At 41.6% G+C, this 16402-nt stretch overlaps 1 protein-coding gene across 4 annotated transcripts in view; it reads right to left on the reverse strand.

Moving 5' to 3' along the window:
* The window catches only part of LOC147609710 (polygalacturonate 4-alpha-galacturonosyltransferase-like), a 35570-nt gene extending 19487 nt beyond the window's left edge, over positions 1 to 16083 (reverse strand). For 2 of the 4 annotated variants that reach the window (XR_015264136.1, XM_086786753.1), the window contains exons 1-7: positions 14820 to 16053; positions 14648 to 14682; positions 14505 to 14564; positions 14264 to 14392; positions 14017 to 14173; positions 13836 to 13903; positions 13259 to 13593 (exon numbers count right to left, since the gene is read on the reverse strand). Coding sequence is in view for 3 of the 4 variants with exons in the window: in XM_086786753.1 (XP_086642879.1) it covers positions 13259 to 13593; positions 13836 to 13903; positions 14017 to 14173; positions 14264 to 14392; positions 14505 to 14564; positions 14648 to 14682; positions 14820 to 14976 (941 nt within the window). In the remaining variant the exon portion in view is untranslated. Of the gene's footprint in view, positions 1 to 13258; positions 13594 to 13835; positions 13904 to 14016; positions 14174 to 14263; positions 14393 to 14504; positions 14565 to 14647; positions 14683 to 14819 lie in introns of all 4 variants that reach the window. The other 2 variants (XM_086786754.1, XM_086786755.1) reach the window with 2 other exon arrangements.
* Positions 16084 to 16402: the final 319 nt, after the last annotated feature.

Raw genomic sequence — 16402 nt, forward strand, 5'->3', positions numbered from 1 at the left:
GCAACCATGCATAGGCAAGGTCTACGAGGCCATGGATCGCATGATAGAGAAGTTGAAAGACTTCGTGCCTGACGAAGACAGATACGAGGAGATCCATGCCTTGTGTCTAGGAAGGTGGAATTTCTACTACTCTCCATTGCATGCAGCAGCTTATGTGGTGGACCCAGAATTCCAAGGCAACAAGCAAGAGAGCGACCGGGAGGTGAGCGCTAGATGGAGGAGCATCTTGGATCGTCTTGAGCTTGATGCATCGGTTAGGCGCAAGATCAAGGACCAGCTTTCGATGTACAGGTCATTTCATGGCTCTTATGGCTGTCATGATGCACAGGTTGACCACTCCAAAGTTGGTGCTGCTCTATGGTGGGAGGACTTTGGTTCAGATGGACCGGAGCTGCAACAGCTTGCCATCCGCATACTTAGCCAGGCCGTCAGCTCCTCTTGCTTGGAGCAACTTTGGAGTACCTACAGCCACATTGCCTCTAGGAAGAGGAACCGACTTGGGGTAGAGCGTGCCAATGACCTTGTCTTCGTCAGCGCGAACTTGCGAATGCTTTGCAAGAGCGTGACCAAGAAGACAGATTCCTTCACCGAGTGGGAGATGAGTCAACAAGAAGAGCAACAAGAGGATGAGATGCAAGAGCAGCATGCCAGTGAGGATGAGGATGCTTCTTTGGCCGAAGCTACCCATGACCATGAGGCAAGCACTTCACGTGGATGATCATTCATGGATCATGATTCATGGGTCTTACTACTTAGATCTAGCCTCTAGCCTCTAGTCTTCAACACTTTTTTGTCATTGACTCATTTGAGTCCGTCCATGTATTCTGCCTCCTTAAGGCTTAGTCCTGACTCCTGACTCTTGAGTCATGACTCATTTTGTATCTACTTAATTATTAATATGACTCAAAAGCTTACCATTTTAGTGTAAATTTGCACTCATTTTGATGTACTTCCAAAGTAGAATAAGTGTAGAGTAGAAAAAAATTTTAAAAAAAGTATTTTTTGAGTGCCGTTCTCTCCCCCGTCCCCGTTCCCTACTTATGGCCGTCCCTCGTCCCGTCCCCGTCCCCGTCCCCCGTCCCTTGTGACTATGATTTCACCTCATGACCGAGCTCATGCAACCAATGGGCCCTCACTCTATTGGCCCCACCCACATGCTTATATAGGCAACGCTTGCATGTCCATGGACATGCACCCCCCGCATGAGGAGGCTCGAAGTTGACCTCATCCCACCATGACCACCCATCCGTTCTACTCCTCCCGCCCGCACAAGAAGAGGATGCCATGAATAGTTAGTAACTTAGTAGTAGTCTAGTAGAAGAGGGCGGAGAGAGCTTAGAGGGTAGAGTAGGAGGAGAAGTAGAGGAAAGATTGAAGTAGTCTAGTAGGAGAGGGTGGAGAGGAAGGTGGTGGAGTAAGAGAGGGAGATAGTGAAGAGGAAAGCTTGAGTAGGAGAGGGAGATGGTGGAGAGGAACTCAAGTCTTGGAAGGCTTGAATAGAAGAGGAGTAGCTTGCAGCCCATTATATAGTATATGGCAGCTGGCTCTCTCTCTCTCTCTCTCTCTCTCTCTCTCTCTCTCTCTCTCTCTCTCTCTCAAACTCTCAAACGGCCAGCCGCCAACGGCTAGTAGCCGTTATTTGAAAAAAAAAAGGCCGGAAATGTAGCCGTTGCAGCCGTCCCCGTTTCCGAACGAGTCTCCCTGTTCCCACGAGGGGGACGGGCGTCCCTTGGTCGCGTCCCATCCGTATCGTCCCCCTGGCCATCCCGAGGCCGTTACGCAAGTGTCCTTGCTCGGGACGGCGTTCCCACGTCCCACGTGGGCGTCCCACCGTCCCCCTGTCACTATGGTCAAGACCCCCAGAAGCTGGTTGGTGTTGAGCAAGACCCAAGGGAAGGGTTTCATGGAAGTCACCAGTCATTTGGGGCTTCCAAGTAAGGCTTTTATGGAGCAACTCCAAGGCATGGAGCCAAGGATGACATAATCAACTTCAAGAAGAATGACCATTGTTGTGTTTAGCGACAGGACAAAGAAGGCAAGGGGACAAAGGGGAGCACATGCACAGATTTCAACATTAGATTCGGAGCAAATTCAAAGATAGGGCAAGGTTTTTAGTGAAAAGGTTGCCAGGAAAGCATGGTTGGGAGTCCATACGTGGAGACAGAAGATGATGACAAATTATCTACGGTCAAGGTTGCAATCCCTCATCAAGTTTATTAAGAGGAGATGTCATGTGCACTTATGGACATGGCTGATTATCCAAGGCTCGACCCTGATTTGCAGCCGATAAAGAGTGTTTAGGGCTAAGCAAGGCACGAGGACCCCAGAAGCCATCTTATAGGGGCCTAGGGTAGTTCCAGGTCGGCAGGTAAGAACAATGCTATAGGGTTGGTAAAAGATCCCTGCCCCCTCCGCGCAACAAATTCGGGGGTGCTAGCAGTGGAGGTAGCACTTCTTGCGCGGGCCACGATCCTTCACTCGAGGCCTCGCCCACGAATATCCGGTCAAGAGACTAATCCCTTGGTTCTTCAAAAACCGAACCCGAAAAAACTTCTCCCTACCGAAAAGCACGGGTAATTCCTCCACGATATTTGTACTCTAACGCAGTCAGGGTCATTATTGACCAAACTGATCCGACCGAACTTGCGAGTCACTTGGTCAAATCAAAGAAGAAACTTGCACTTGAATCATAGAAACCAACGCTTTTTTTCCCATCGAGAGGCACAGCCGTTGATTCTTTTTCCATAAAACAATTACTATCCGGGATTTACTTCATCTATCGTACTATAACAAAATTGAGTCTCATTTTACGGATCCATCAGTCCAACCTAACCCCATCCAATCCCATGGATTAGCCAACCGTCCAACCACTGTAGTGATGGGATCCAATTAAGAATTTAGTTAGGTTTTGTTCCAGGTACCAGGGAAAAGAGTTCCCAAGTCCCCTAGCCGGATATTCATGCAAATTTAACGCCAATCATACCACTTACACACCCAATATGAAATTGCCTTTTTCACAGATTCAACTATCTTTAAAACAATCATTTAATGAAACCATAGTGTCACTGATCATAACCCTCCAAAATATCCGGTTGAATTCTAATTTTCAATCATTCCTTCATCGGTGTACCAATGGCATCATTGGCAACCAGAATGCTCACCACCTATCCCTCGGGGGCCTTTTCGATAGTTCCTAGCTCATAGTACCCGACAACATATTCACTTATAAAAATCAAGATAGAATCTCCGTTGAAGATCAGCAAGATTAACCAACAAATCCATATAAAAGAGCCATGGACTCATCCGTTGAGGACCAGCAAGGTCAATCAACCAGATCTATGCCCGGTTTCAAAAAACAACTCTTACTCCTTGTTCCAATATCTTCCCCGACGCACGTGTGGGTATCTTCGACGACCCAGAGCCCGAGCACCGTATGGTCAGCACCCTCTAGGATCCTTCGCAGGTGACCTAACGCTTCACTCATAGACCGTTTCCTTGGTCCCTCATCCACCGTACCGAAAGCTCATCATTTAAATCAAACTGAGGCTCGTCAAGACCTCGGCCGATCTTGCTACGTGAGACGTCCTCCATTGACTCTCCGTCAGTTGTTACAACTTTAATCAGTTAGGTCACCACGACCTCATTCACAAGACGGTCAAAATGCTTCCCCAGCATTTTTGACATAAAACAGTCATTTAAAAACAGGTCATAAGTAGACTTCCTATAATGAACTCTCGTCTTTCACATTGTTCCACATCCGTCCACATTACTTAATCCATATCCAATTCATATGTATATCCATTCTCATCCAATCACATCATTTCTATCACATTCCATACACATCTTATCACCATCCATTCTCATCCTATCTCATCCCTTTTACATCTTATCGCATCCATTCTCATCCTATCTCATCCCGTTTACATCTTATCACATCCCATATACATCTTATCGCATCCTATTTTCACCTTATCTCATCCATTCACATGCTATTCCCATTTAATAGCTTTTTCTAGGTTGATCCCGATAATAGAACTTTTTCTAAATTTCTGTCAATTTCTTGGCCTAATTAAAGGTTCTTTTTCTCGATGACTATTTTCATTTTCATTCTCAATTTCTCAAATGAATTATATTTAGTATTCCTCTTTTGAATAAAAGAATTCATGGGATTTACAGAATTCAATTCTACCCATATTTTCACTTTTTGATAATTCATCATAAATTGAATTATACTAAAAATTTCTCTTCTTCTCATTTAATTTCTTGGATCTCAAATACCATGGGAATTCCTCTTTTTGCATTTAATTAATTGAATTCCAATATCATGGATATTCCTCTTTCATCAAATATTTCTCATAAAGTAATTTCATCTAAAATAAAATACCCATTAATTCAATATGCTAGGAATTTCTCTTTTTCTATCTAAATGATGAAATTCCAAATATCATAAGAATTCCTCTTTTAACATTTAAATATTTCTCATAGATAAAATAAATTTATCTAAATTTTATCTTTAAATTTAATTAAAATACTCATTAATTCCAATATACTAAGAATTTCTCTTTTCCCATCTAAATGATGGAATTCCAAATATCATAGGAATTTCTTTTTTAACATTTAAATATTTCTCATAGATAAAATAAATTTATCTAAAATTTATCTTTGAATTTAATTAAAATACTCATTAATTCCAATATACTCATCTAAATGATGAAATTTCAAATATCATAGAAATTTCTCTTTTAACATTTAAATATTTCTCATAAATAAAATAAATTTATCTAAAATTCATCTTTGAATTTAATTAAAATACTCATTAATTTCAATATACTAAGAATTTCTCTTTTCCCATCTAAATAGTTGAATTTCAATATGATAGGAATTTCTCTTTCATCATTTAAACTTATCTATGCAAAAAGATAAATTTAACTAAAAAAATTTTAATTTTTAAGTAAAATATATATTATTTTAGCATCCCAATTTTTCTCTTACTTCATTGGAATATATAGATTTCCATTGTCATAGGGATTACTCTTTTAACATAAAAATGGATTGCTAGAAATTTCTCTTTTTTCTAATTAACTATTTATGCATAAACATAAAAATTAATTTTTTCAAGATTATAATGAGAATCATTCAATTAATCTAGGATGATTAATCCTAGAATATGGTAGGAAGTCCTCTTTTCATATTATGACTGAAAATGATTTATGTGTTAATTTTTTAAAAATTTTATCATAACTGATAATTCTCAATAATTTGAAAGCATAAAGTTTAGTAATATCTCTATGATTAGAATAACCATTAATTGAATCAATATCCAGTTATGGACTTGATTCTTAATTTTTTAATAAATTAAATAGCATAAAAGCATTAAAAAGTCACTTATTTGACCTCTAATTTGACAAGCATAGAAATTCTTTTAGATTAGAGAATTACTTCATGAGAAGCTTCATTTGAATATAGAATAGGTCATAGGAATGACTATTCTTTGGAGGAGAGAGAGACATGCTTTAAAAAATATTTAATTTAAACATAAATAAAAATTTATGTGTTTTATCACCACAATTTATTAAAGAACTTCAATTGTATTGAAAAGCCATTCAATTGAATGTTTCTCAAGCTTGAGAGGGATTGAGAAGAGAGAAACATTTGGAGATTAAAGAAAAAAAAACATAAACCACATTTTACCTCCTAGATTGCTTGATTCTTTGATCAAAGTAGAGGTCCCCAACTAATCAATTGGTTTCGTATGTTGATGAAGTCTCCAAGGAAGATTGAAGAGAGAGAGAAGCTCCAATCTCTTCAATTTGTAGAGAATTTTTAGAGAATAATAAAAAATATCATTATTTCAGTATAATACTGACATGATATAGTTCTCTTATTTTTTTACAAAGGGCTAAGGATATATTTATAGATAAGGGAGACCTCTAACCAAGTCCAACTAGTTTCTAGAATTTTTCCGGTTCACTTTGACTGAATTTGAACAAGATTTGGACCTAGTTTGGCTCCCTTTTGATTTGGTTTGATCTAAGAGAGCAAAGAGATCAAAATATCACAATATTTTTGAGTCTAAAACTCCACCACATATGTGAAATAGGTGCCTCCTTGAAGAGCCCCCTTCTCCTTACCAAGGTGTTAAAATTGAATCATTATACCCAAAATATCTCATTTTTTTAGTAATACTGTCACATGCACACCAGTCAGGTGTACAGTGGCATGGCATCATATTAGCATCACAGATATCATCAGGCATTTTACCAACATTTATCAGGCATTATTCAGGCATTTTATGCATTTTAATAGGCATTTTTGGGACAGTCGACTAGCATTTATGCTATGATTGGCATTATTTACGCAGTCGTGGACATACAGCATCTGGCCGACTGTAGCAATACTGACCGACCAGCATCAGTACCCGCCTATAAAGAGAAACGCATCCTCATCTGTTTATCATGCGTTTTCAGCCCATCATCATCAGCATAAGCAGTAACCAGTTCAGCATATCTGTTGGAAATAAGTACACACTAGGTGTACTATTTCTAGTCTAGTTTCACTTAAGTCTTTGTGTCTTGAGTCTAGTGCCATGTGACATCTCTATATTTATCCCATAAGTCAGTCTACTCAATCTTGTACTTCTCACCTATATATTGTAGGTGTCACATCAATGAAAGTATCAATCTTGTGTCTTATCTACACACTCATCTCAAGGTAACTCTTTGTATTTCATTTGTTCTTGTTTTATTTCTAGTTTTGCTCTTGCTTTCATATTTCCTACATGGTATCACAGCTGTATTGCCTGCCATAACTTCTTCCTAGCTGCGCTCAGCCTGTAGGACCAGCCTACTCACACTCTGCACAGGCTGCGCCAACCTGAATCTGCTGTCCACCCTGCGCCGGCTCCACTCATCTCAAGGCTGCGCCGACCTGAATCTGCTGTCCACCCTGCGCCGGCCTGATTTCAGTAGCTGCTGCATACTTCTCTTGTTTTCGTGAAGCTACTACTGCTCTCTCACTTGGAGCTGCTGCTGCCCGCCATACTGTTGCAGCCCTTCTTTGGCTGCCTTCTTCATCAACTCAAGGGTGCGTATCATCTCAAGGAAGCTGCAGATCGACTGTCCTCCTAAACGAGCTATTTTTGCTGCATTCAGTTCTGCCATTGCTTCTTCTTGAAGAGTCTACAAGGTAACTATGCATTGTCTCCATCAGTTTGCTGGTTAGTCCTTTTAAATCTGCAAACTACTAGTTCCTCATGCTTCGATGGGCTGTCAAATGCTATGGCCTTGACAAGTGGTGAGAGAGCCGGCTTCTAAAAACAGTTTGGATCTCTTCTTTCATTCATTTCTGCAATCTTGTAAGGGAATAGACACTGCCCTTGCATTTTAGCAAGAGGTAAGACCTTCCCACATGGCCTCTTCTACTCATTCTCTCATGTCTATCGACAAATTCAATGGGTCCAACTTTCATACTTGGCAAATCAAAATCAAGTGCCATCTTATGAAAGAAAGTCTTTGGGACGTTGTTCATCCTGCTGCTCCCGAAGATTCCGACATTGAGCAAGTTATCACTTATGCTCCCACTGCCAAGAATGACAAAGCCTATGCTATCATCTTGCTCGGTCTTGGAGATGATTACATTCATCACATCTCCGACATACAGTCTGCTTCTCGAGCATGGATCACTTTGGATACCCTTTTTGGACCCCGCTCTAAAAATTCTAAGATTGCACTTATGATCTCATTCTTTGATCTATATATGCAGGAGGGAGCTACTATAGCCTCTCATGTCAATTATTTTCGCAGTCTTATGGTTCAGCTTGCATCAGTGAAGTCCCCCATCTCCGAAGATATTGCTATTGATGTGCTTCTCAAAAGCTTACCTGACACCTATGCTACTCTTGTCACTACCTTCAAGTATCACAATAATCCTACTCTTGAAGGTATCATCAATGCTCTCCAAGAAGAGGAAAGAACAAAACAACAAAAGGTAACTGACACTGCATTTTTAGCAAAGAAAGGAGGATCTAAGGTAAGAAAGCCTTGCACCCATTGTGGAAAAACTAATCATTTGGAGAAGGACTGCTTCAAGGCTCATCCATGCACCATTTGTGGCCGTGATAATCACCGGGAGAAGGACTGCTACTCTAAAACCTCTACATCAGCCCCTGTATCTACCTCAGCCCATGTTGCTACAGCATCTACATCAGCAGATCTTGCTGTTCATTCCTCACATGATGAGGAATGGGCTTTCTGATTACTTCACCTTTCTTGTCTACCACTTTGACCACCGATGATGTAGGTCAAGGGATTCTAGTGTCTTACTCAAGACCTCTCTCTTGTCCCTACTTGAGAGGCAGAGATTGCCCTTGAGGAGGGATGTCTTCAAGGTCCATCTGTTTGTCTACAGTCAGTTCTACAGTCAGTCTTCTGTCTATCTAGTCTTGTCTGTCTATCTATCTGTTGTCTGTCTATCTGTCTATCAATCTGACTGTGTCTTGTTTTAGATCCATCTTGTCCCTACCCTTGTGGACCCATATGAGGATATCACTTGAGGAGGGGTGTCTCAGGATTTTTTTCTCTCTCATGTCTAGTCTCTCAGTCTATCAGTCTTTATGTCTATCTTCTAGTCTTGTCTTTTTTGTCTTCCTCCTAGTGTCCACTTAAGGAGGGTGTTGGAAATAAGTGCACACTAGGTGTACTATTTCTAGTCTAGTTTCACTTAAGTCTGTGTCTTGAGTCTAGTGCCATGTGGCATCTCTACATTTATCCCATAAGTCAGTCTACTCAATCTTGTACTTCTCACCTATATATTGTAGGTGTCACATCAATGAAAGTATCAATCTTGTGTCTTGTCTACACTCATCTCAAGGTAACTCTTTGTATTTCATTTGTTCTTGTTTTATTTCTAGTTTTGCTCTTGCTTTCATATTTCCTACAATATCATCATCAGCAGCAGATAGATTAACGCATCACCCATTCAGCACTCAGTCCCTCAGCGTTTCTGCTCCTGGAAGGCTGAGAAGTGTAACGCATCTCCATCAGCATCATAATCAGCAAACGCAGCAGCATACAGTCCAGATTCAGTCCTCAGGTCTGCGTTTCATCATTCCATCAGCATTCAGTATCTGTTCCAAAGCCTCCCTTCAGTGTTTCCTTCCAAGAAACAAGGGAAAGATAGTGGACAGCAGTTCATCCAGTTCATTCAGCATATAGGCAGCATATTCAGCAGTACAGATCCATTTGGATCTCATTGTAACCGCATTCTTCATATAATATAGCTGCATTGCATTGACACATATCTGTTTGTCTCTTAAACATCATTAAGTGCAGTTAAGTGTAGACTAAGGTTGTGATTACTACGGTCTTAAGCACCCACATGTCACATTGGTATCAGAGCGTTACAGGGTAACCAGCCTTAGAGCATGTTCAGTTCATCAATCATTCAGTCAGTCATCATTTTTATCGCTTCCGCACAGTTAAACCCAGTTCTCAAAATTTTGCAAGCCACCCTTAGGGATTTTCCCTTAGGTCTGCATCAGTAACCCATCCATCTGCATTCTTGCACAGCATATAGGGTTGCACATGGCTTGCATAACAGACATCCTAGCAGTCAGTCTTGCATACATGTTGCCCATAAACTCTCAGGGAAGAATGACATCCATCATCAAAGGAGGACATAAGTTTGGACTTCAACTGGCAGCAGCAGGGAGTTTCTCTTCCACAGAAGACGGAAGTTTGCTCCAACATCGCCTCAGGAGGTTCAGAGTTTCAGGTACGACGGAGATGGTAGGTGAAAGGTTTCCAGAGACAGGTTAGGGGTGACTCAGGTATTTGCCATCCAGTTCCCGCAGTACATAGCGTCTTGGCTCAAAGGATTTCACTCCTGCAGACGGCTTCAGTCCCAGCAGAAGACAGAAGGGGACAGTGGTTCGGAGGAAAAGAATCGCAAAAGAGTCGAAGGTTGCCAGGTATACACCCAGCAACAGTTTAGCAGCGGGGAATGTCACGTGCACACCAGTCAGGTGTACAGTGACATGGCATCATATTAGCATCACAGATATCATCAGGCATTTTACCAGCATTTATCAGACATTATTCAAGCATTTTATGCATTTTAATAGGCATTTTTGGGACAGCCGACTAGCATTTATGCTATGATTGGCATTATTTACGCAGTCGTGGACATACAGCATCTGGCCGACTGTAGCAATACTGGCCGACCAGCATCAGTACCCGCCTATAAAGAGAAACGCATCCTCATCTATTCATCATGCGTTTTCAGCCCATCATCATCAGCATAGGCAGTAACCAGTTCAGCATATCATCATCAGCAGCAGATAGATTAACGCATCACCCATTCAGCACTCAGTCCCTCAGCGTTTCTGCTCCTGGAAGGCTGAGAAGTGTAACGCATCTCCATCAGCATCATAATCAGCAAACGCAGCAGCATACAGTCCAGATTCAGCCCTCAGGTCTGCGTTTCATCATTCCATCAGCATTCAGTATCTGTTCCAAAGCCTCCCTTCAGTGTTTCCTTCCAGGAAACAAGGGAAAGATAGTGGACAGCAGTTCATCCAGTTCATTCAGCATATAGACAGCATATTCAGCAGTACAGATCCATTTGGATCTTATTGTAACCGCATTCTTCATATAATATAGCTGCATTGCATTGACGCATATCTGTTTCTCTTAAACATCATTAAGTGCAGTTAAGTGTAGACTAAGATTGTGATTACTACGGTCTTAAGCACCCACATGTCACAAATACTCATAGTTTTTTACTAATAAACCTTGTCCTTAGTCAACTCTTCATCTTATGTGAGTATTTACTTATTTTTTAAGGTTGTTCTTTTATAAATTGGATTTATCTCCTCCCCACACTTAGATTAATCCTATTGGTCCATAAGAACCTTAATTGGAGCATAATTCAAAAATTTCTGAAAATCTGGATCCTTAGACTAAGGTCCTTTATACTTATTTTCAATTAATTTCAAATGCACATTGGAAAATTCTTTTTGAATTTCTGTTTCAAGAAACCATTTTAGACACTAGGAAGATTTTTATATCCAAAAATATCTCAATTTTGGATTACCTCTCTCTAGACATTTTTTCTCTCTAGATCAAAACTGGATAAAACAGAATCTTTCTTTCATTTCAAAGAAGGGAATAATTACAAGATCAGAAAGGGAGGTTCTTACACTTGTACACCTCAAAAGCTGGAGAGAGAAATCTTACAGTTGGTCAGCAACATGATGACATTTATGTGTCCTATAGGGTTGGTCGGCCAATTTGGGCATTCTCAAGGGCCTATATAAGAGGCTTATGCATGATTCATTATGGGGATCTCACTCCCACTTGGGGATCAGGTCATGGATAGAACCCTTGACGTGTAGAGTAGGTCTATAGTCTCCTTTTGGAAGGCCAAAGACCATAAACTTTTGTACAAGACTATTACATCATTTTGTACTATATAATATAATACTGTGTATTCTCTTCCTCTCTCTCTCTCCACTCTATCCTCTTCACATTGTGCTATTCATTGTCAAGATTTAAGGTGATGATTCCATTTATAATCCTTGTCTGTTAGCTTCCGCATGTCACATCTTGTAAAGGAGACTAGATTTATCTAAAGATTTAACAGAAAAGGCTCGAGAAGTTTAGGGAGGTTTCGTATAAGTTTCCTCCACAGAAGGGTCCTTTCAAAATCATAAAAATGCTCTCATTTTCCAGCTGGAGTCGCCAAGCAATTGGAAGATGTATCTGGTGTTTTCACTCGAGGAAAATCTAGTGGAGTACCCATGGACCGAAGTTGGGCATTCCGTCGGATGAGGATGAATTGGAGCTGGTGGATAATGGCGGATTGCAGCAAGTATCGGTATAAAAGGAGGTGGCGGTCCAATACAAAGGAAGCGGTGTGGTTTGATGAGGAACCAGTACAAATGTGAGACCTGCCCCTGTTGAGGAAGAGATGTAAATGAGGACAGCAGCAATGCTAGTGGGGCAGAATGTCACCCACCTCCTCGTGGTAGAGAAGCTAGGCCAGCCAATTCGCCAGCTCAGGCTGACCAGCCTAGTCAAGCAATTGGCATAGGTCAGGTAAATCATAAGCAGGCCATCTCCATCCTGATATCCGACCAGCACACTAGGGCCCCTATAAATAGGACCCCAAAGCCATCGTCTCAGATGATCTACATGGCAAGGAGCTTCAGCGCACCAAAGCACAAGCGTTTGAAAAGCTGAAATATTACCGATCTGTAGCTAGTGTTTTGCCAAGGACAGCTGTCTTGCAAATTGGACAAATATTTATTGGGCATCGGCAGTTTGATCACGTTTACAGTTGTATTTCTTTGATCGTATATAATACAAGGATTGGTGTTAAGAATCTCCAGTGTGCTTCGCGCTTGCTTGTCTTCCGTTGTACTTCTAACTCTGTTGACGCAATCGCAGCAGGAGCTCTACACAAGAGACATTGATCCCTTTTTACACCCAGATAGAGGGCATCCACCTGAGATGCTGAGTGCTCCCTTTCTCTTAGATGGGCACTTTTACTTTCTCACTACATGTTTCACCTACTACACAGATACATGGGAGAATTGTCATACCCATGGATGTTCTGTCTTTTTTTAACTAGATTGTTTTATCTTTAATACATGATGCACTTACTTCATGGATGTATTGTATCACTTTTGGTCTATAGATACTTTGATCTTATGATGACTTTAATATAACATATACCAAGATGAATCCAAGAACATGCCCAAATTCACTTTATAAGATAGTGTAATTTATGACCTCATAGTAGTCATCCACAAGACAATAAACCATCAACTCCATCATGCATAGTATGGACTAGATACTATGACATCCCCACTAATGTCACCAATGCCTAATAGTGGGTGTAGAAGTTGGTATCAATATTTACTCCCCACACACACATAGCATACATTCATACATTGGTCTGTGTATTGAGTTTCTGTTAGAGTTCCAAAGATACAGGGCAAACTCAACCATGATGAAGCCTAACACCAAGGATTATAACAAATAGAAAAAATTATTACAACAAAAAGAATCATGATGTTAATATAACTCTTGAAAAAATAAAAAACACTTTTTCCTACACTGAGGTGGTGTTTGTTATATGAAACCAATCATGTAACTTTGGATAGATTTTCTAGAACTAGCTTGTTTTGAAACACTCTGGGGATTTCACTCCAGACGCATTTAAAACTGAATGCACGGGATAAGAAAAGAGAGCCAACCTGCGAGGCAGATCTGCATCCATATTGGCTTCTCCAAGTGTCCGCTGACTCTCCCTTACGCGCATTCTTAAATCATGTAGTAAATGAGGCTGATTGTGAGATTGAGCTATACTCGCATACACTTTTGCCATGATTAGCTGATCCCGCATTAGCCTCACTAAAGAATCAGAGTTTTCATCATTGTCCCGCCTCCAAATGCTGTATTTGTTCAAAACATTACCACCACCAATGCCTTTTGCTCTTTCCATGACCACCTCCTCTAATTTTGCAGCTGCTACATCATCCTGTTGTGTAAGCTCTCTCAACCTCTTAACCTTCCTCTCCATTCGCATCTTCTGCATAAAAGGATATAATTCCACGATCACTTGAGAGCAAAGGTGAAGACAAAAGCTGTTGTCTGTGTATCAAAAATCAATACAGGGCATCATTTAGCATTGAAACTCATGGCAGAACAAGGAACAGTCATATGAATAGTAACAGGGAGATGTATAGCATGCATCCTTGAACATGCCCCCTTAACATAACTCTAAAAGAACGCCCTTTCGATCAAAGATAAGCAGTAACAATGGCAACTTACACGCCTTGCATTTTGTGCAGGGGATAATTTGTCACCAAGTGTATATTCTGAGTTACCTTTTGTCACTCCTGCAAATGCCGATGCAAGCTTTTTCAAAATTAGAAACTGTTTGCTTGATGCCTTTACTAGGGGAAAAAAAAAACACACCCTTCAAAGCACCTGCTGGTGCATCTGTACTCACCTGCTGGTGCATCTGAACTTGAGTGGTGTTCTTTCGCCTCTGTGGCTTCCAAAGCTTCTCTGCCGTCAATCAGCACTCCCGTCCTCTTCTCAAGACTTGTATTAACTCTTGTTTGGGAGCGTGCAGCTCCATTGGCTTTCGCTAGATTGTCCGTCTTCTTGTAACAGACACAAAAGACTAGGCTGAACAACAGTAAAAGAAAAGGAAAATTTTAGGGAAACTTAGAGCATGCTGAGGGCAAGTATACCTGCAATGAAGCCAAGACTGAAACCATGGGCTTTTCAACGACCCAAGAAGATGACAAGTCTTTCCTGCGAGCGGTGTTTAGGCTCAAAGGTCCAGAATCGTCTATCGTGGACAAGATGGTGCTAATTACCTGCTTCAAAATACGTATATACAGCTTAGCACGTCTCTCTGAAGACAAGAAGAAACAACCATCCAGCCTGTGCTGCAAAGCAATTGTGCTTTAAGTGTAATAAAAAATCTACCTCCTTCGGGAACATGCTCTCTATCTGCTCAAAAGCACTGAGCTCCCTGAGCTGCTGGACCTAAAACGAGGTTGAGTTTTAGAAGGAAGCTTCGAGACTACGTTCAAAAGCTTTGAAACAAGAATGCACTCACGAGAACTTACTTCATTTTCTGTTCCTTCTATGAAATCTCTTAGCCCTGGTGCAATCACCAAATGCAGGAGTCAGCAACTGTAACAGAATTGAAACTTTCCATCCCTTGATGCAGTTTTTGGAAAATTAGGGGGCTATGTCACAGGCTGAAAAGCATCAAGGTAGGAGTCAGTATTACATTACCGGAAGTGGACCTGAAGATTCCACCATGCGTTGCTAAGAAAACCAGTGGCGTCAGAACTGATAAGAAGAGCAAGCTCAGAACAAGGAGCTGATACTTGCTGGTATTCCTGGCCAAACGCGGAACTGACAGGTTGCCGCCTCCCCTCCGCAACCGCATGTTGTCACAACATGGGCAGACAGATCTTACACAGAGAATAAGAAGAAGAAGATAAGGAAACTGAGAAGAACACTGCTCTTTGCAACACCCTTAACGTTGAATGGCAACCATAATCCAGGTTGCTTAGAGCGCAGGTTAAGTTTCTTGGGGGAGAAGATGAAGTCCTAAACCTGGAGAGCTTGGTGATGGCAATGGCACTCAACAGTTCTCAGAAGCGGCTTGGGATGAGAAACCGGGCAGAACATAAGTCTAAACCTCGAGGGCACGGCGATGGCAGCAGACCTTCAACAGTTCTCAGAGACAGCTTACGGAAAGGGAGCGGGCAAAATCTCTGTGCAGGCTGCCTTACTGTGATCCAGAAGCCTGCAGAAGGCACTGCTGCGGGTGTGCAGATAACTGCAAAAAAACCCTAGGAGAAGGGGGCCCTACTCAGCTACTGCTGGTGAATGCGAGTTGTTCGAGTTCACAGGGTTCGAACAGTTCGGATATGATAGAGAGGAGCTCGATTTCCTGCAAACTGGTTGCTGCACCTGTTTGTTTTACCATAACATCAACTCATGAGAGATATGCAGCTGATTCGCAAAGGCATTTCACATTCGCGTGCCGTGCAGTGGTTGTGTGTTAATGCACTTACTGGCACATCCAGCAAGAGGCTCCTACCTCCACCTATTTTCTTACGCCTTTTCACGGACTAGCTCGTGGTGCAGTTCCTCCTCTTTTGCTGCTGCTTTTGGCGCCATTAAAGCTACTGTTTGCACAGTTATGCACAAAATCAGTTATGCTTCTCCGACAATCAAGGAGGGAGCTGCTTATTCGATCGATGTTCTCGGGAGCAGCTCTCTTTTGAGAAGCTTTAGCTCTTGATTTGCGGGCGAGCACCGGGAAAGCGACTGTAGCAAGCTCTCGGCTTCTGAGGAGGGGAAAGGCGAAGAAAAAAGTAGAAAGTCAGCTTCTGGTATTGGGAAGAACGGCACCGACTCGTTTTCCTGGCAGAAGTAGAGGACGGAGCGAGCGCGATCACCGCCTAAAAGGGCTTATCACGAGAGATGACAGAGCGGCAGAGAATGCTCGCCATAGCTCGAAACAGGAAAAGCTCATGTGTAGAACAGTAGAAGTGATAGATTACAGGTACGTTTATCGTCGTGGCGCCCTGGTGGCTGTTCGAACTGACCACGTCGACAAAGAGGTGCAAGCGTGATCAAGCCTAGCCATCCCAGCTGGCGTTGAAAACTTCCACGTAGACCAACTGCTGGCATTTTTGTCGGTGACAGTACCACGGGCCACGTGTCCATGTAATAAAATACAAGGCAGGCCGCAGAAAATAACTATTTTTATATTTTATACAAAAAAATTTTGAAGCCGTAAAATTTTAAATCTTTCCTGAAAAGTAAAATATACTACTATAAATTAAAACTTGAGTTTTCAA

Source organism: Cibotium barometz, chromosome 50, assembly GCF_041138505.1.
Source record: "Cibotium barometz isolate CiBa-2024 chromosome 50, ASM4113850v1, whole genome shotgun sequence".
Lineage (NCBI taxonomy): Eukaryota > Viridiplantae > Streptophyta > Polypodiopsida > Cyatheales > Cibotiaceae > Cibotium > Cibotium barometz.